This window comes from Ascaphus truei, chromosome 1, assembly GCF_040206685.1.
Source record: "Ascaphus truei isolate aAscTru1 chromosome 1, aAscTru1.hap1, whole genome shotgun sequence".
NCBI classification, from domain to species: domain Eukaryota; kingdom Metazoa; phylum Chordata; class Amphibia; order Anura; family Ascaphidae; genus Ascaphus; species Ascaphus truei.
In genome coordinates this window covers 324,209,720-324,213,472 of record NC_134483.1, presented here as the reverse complement: position 1 = coordinate 324,213,472, position 3,753 = coordinate 324,209,720, and the positions used below count along the sequence as shown (strand labels likewise).

At 38.4% G+C, this 3,753-nt stretch overlaps 1 protein-coding gene across 1 annotated transcript; it reads right to left on the bottom strand.

Moving 5' to 3' along the window:
• Window positions 1–777: 777 nt before the first annotated feature.
• LOC142470819 (uncharacterized) lies at window positions 778–2,354 on the bottom strand. Its single transcript, XM_075577589.1, has 2 exons — window positions 2,192–2,354; window positions 778–1,826 (listed from the first exon to the last, which is right to left on the bottom strand). The coding sequence occupies exons 1-2, from the start codon at window positions 2,286–2,288 to the stop codon at window positions 1,039–1,041; spliced, it is 885 nt and encodes a 294-aa protein (XP_075433704.1). The 5' UTR covers window positions 2,289–2,354; the 3' UTR covers window positions 778–1,038.
• Between the last annotated feature and the right edge of the window lie 1,399 nt (window positions 2,355–3,753).

Sequence of the window (3,753 nt, the reverse complement as noted above, 5' to 3'; positions counted from 1 at the left end):
TCACAAGGAAGCATGAAGTGTATGTTTTTTGTAAATACATCTATACCAGTTTAGATAGTACTATATATACATACACACACACACACACACACACACAGTGTGTGTGTGTGTGTGTGTGCGTGTGCGTGTGCGTTTGTGTGTGTGTGTGTGTGTGTGTGTGTGTGTGTGTGTGTGTGTGTGTGTGTGTGTGTGTGTGTGTGTGTGTGTGTGTGTGTGTGTGTGTGTGTGTGTGTGTGTGTGTGTGTGTGTGTGTGTGTGTGCATATATGCATACATACTACATATATATTAGTATAAATTCAGAGATGTTCTTGAAACAAGAACACATAAATGATTAAAGGACAACATTACAATGGCCAGCAAAGGTAAGTAATATTTAACACAAAATCCTGCTGTACACGTACAAGAAAGATGTTTGCAGTTAAATAGGTGCTTTTATAATTGCATGTGAATAATATGCACATGCAATGATTACATCAAGTAACACACCCAAATGCAATGTTTTGCTGCAAAGTCAATGGCAGCTTCTCTAAACTTAGCAACTGGCTCCTGGTGGACCATTACTGAACAGACGATTAATACATAAATATTTATAACACTATTCATTAATTAGGAGTGTTAACATTTCCAAAACTTCACGTGTACAAGAACATACTTGAAAGTTTGGAAACAACACAGTCTTCAGCATACATACAATATTAATTAGATAATCTGAAGTCAACAAAACAAGGCCAAAGACATATTTTGTGAATTATAAAAAAAAATTTTTTTGTTCCTTTTGAGAGCGAGTAACAGGCCTGCTTGTTGTCTCTTGAATTTTCCTTTTTCGTTTGCCACCAACTTTAGCCACAACAGAGCCACTTTGAGTGGCCTCTGGCACTTCACGGGCAGGGCTTGTGGCCAGTGACTCACCTACAGGGCTTTTGGGCAGTGATTCACCTACAGGGCTTTTGGGCAGTGATTCACCTACAGGGCTTTTGGGCAGTGATTCACCTACAGGGCTTTTGGGCAGTGATTCACCTACAGGGCTTTTGGGCAGTTATTCACCTACAGGGCTTTTGGGCAGTGATTCACCTACAGGGCTTTTGGGCAGTGATTCACCTACAGGGCTTGTGGCCAGTGACTCACCGACAGGGCTTGTGCCCACTGACACATGTGAGCAAGTTGGTAGACACTGCACAAGTGATGGTTGGTCTGTTTCATGTGTGTCTTTTGTTGTTTTTGACCAAAAACTGGTCAGTAGTAACTGCTTGTGTTTTGTTTTTGTGGCCTCCTTTGTAGGTGTCAGCTGTTGAATTTGTACAGATGGCAGCGGTAGGATGTCGTCAGGAACCTGCACAGCAATGTCTGCTACTTGACCGGTAACATTCGGACCTGGTGAATGAAGATCAGAAGCATGTGGTGAAAACTGACCAGCATGAACAGATCCTGCCTGTGAGGTGTTCAAGTTGAATTGTGGTACATTAGTCATTCTCAAGTAATTAGCTTGTGTTTGTTGAACAACTAATGCTTCGAATGAGGTGTTGATTTTTTGCAACTGTTTAGGCACTTCAATGAAGACTCTGTGGAGATGTGCCAATTGTGAAACTGTTTCTTCCTGCAGTGCAATCATCCTTTCCAGCACTGTCATCAGGTCAGAATGGCGACGATTTTCTGCTTCCACAATTTTTCCCTCAGAAGCTACAATTGCATCGTATGTGGTATTTGCTGGACGATTTGGCGGTAAAACAGTTTCAATTGGAACCTCTTCATGGTCACTTGCTTGTATTTGTGTGTCTATGGCGGCGGCATCATCATCATCATCATCATAATCCTCTTCATCATGTTCTACAAATAAATGTACACATTATTAAATGGCATGTTAATCTCTGCTGTGTTACTATGTAATTCTACTGTGTCATAAGTAACAACTAACATGTTTCCATACGTTTTATAACCTCACATTAAAAACTACCTTGACTTAAGAATAATGTTTGGACTCAGTATGAAATATGAGTGAATGAAAACTTGCTCTAAACTCACAACTCCTACATGATAGTTAACATCAGTAACACAATACATGTTGCCTTACACTTCATTTTCACATACACTAAGTAATCCTATTTAAAGAACATGTGCAAAACAAATAATGAACATGACAACATAACATATAGAAGAGCACATATTATATGGCCACCAACTGATACACTCACCTTCTAGGTGTGTTGAGCTGGCTGACCCAGGTGAAGACACTTGTTCCGTCTCAGGTGACACATGTCCTCCAGGGGCAACTATATTTAACAATAACATTAGTTTTACATTTACATGTGTAAATATTGAACAAACAGTTATTGTATGTTCTGTATTTATGAGTACCTAACAGCATCAGTTCCTTTACCCAAAATGTGTGTGTGAAAGTGAACATAAATAGTTGTAATAACAATGTACATGCCTGTGTACTTAGAACTTTTGAGTTCCCTAACATACAACATACTATGGTTCTGCAGTAATGCGTGAGGATAAATACATTAAATTTGTACATAAAAATCATATGTTGTGTAGTGATATCAGTATCATAATGTACATAACTATCATGAGATGACCATTCACAATGGTTATCATGAAGGTGGTCATATTGCAAAAAGTGTTGTTTTTGGTAGAGGATATGTGTGGTACAGTAATATAAGATATGGCACACCTGAATGTGGCTGTGACTCAACAAGACAACACATGCAGTGTGTGATAATGTGTCGTTGATAGTAGTTCAACTATAGATATGAGTGAACTAATGTGTGACATACGCTTTGATAAGTAATGAGTTGTTGGGGCATTTAGTAGCTAAAGTTAAGCTTTCAAATGAGTGTGATTAACTTCAGTTGTGCTAGTCAGGTTGTAAGAATGGTATTCCCTTCCCCAAAAAGCCTAATCAGCCACACCTTTCAATTACTTGAAACAGGTGAAAATGGTGTGAACTAAGTTGACCCTAAAATGAGGCTGTAATTAGTGTGTGTGCTGAACCCCACCCCCTCTGTTGAAGTGTATGCTGTGATGAGATATTAATTGCAGCTGCTTTAACACAATGGTAGATGAGCTAAATAGTCGTGTGCAGTTTTTAAGTTATGAAAACAATGACATAAAATATGATACGTGTGCCTCATTATGCTGTCTGTATATGACTTAAAGCAAAAATGGACCTTTTCATTAACAACTATAGATGTGTTAGTGCAAGTGATGTTTGTAGGCCGTTGCATGCAATATATTTGATGCATGCTTAAAATAGGCAGTAATGTCATGTTTGTCGGAGTAAAATAAATAAAATACACAATAATATTATACATATTTATGTTCTGTACCTGTAGCTAGTAATAATTTCTCATTAACATGTGTTACACATGTGTACTACCCTGTTGTTCCCCATCTTCGCCCACCATCAATTGATTCCACTGCAGCAATGCATTTTGGGAATTCACATGTAAATGAGCACGCAATGGCACGTGCTATATTAGTTACTGCTTTTAGTAGGACTACAACATATATGTCTATTTTGAGATATATATATATACAGAATCAGACATATACATATATAGATGCAGGTATGCTTATATTGTGAAGACAGTATAAAAAGCAGTGTAAATATGCAAAATAACTGTAAGCAACGACACGCCTAGTACATTAATATTTCTCACCTGGTGGAAATTGTGAGGGATAAATTCCAATATCCCGGTCACCAGGTAAGCCTTCCACGATGACGGGAAGTAATTTTGCCCGAAGCAGC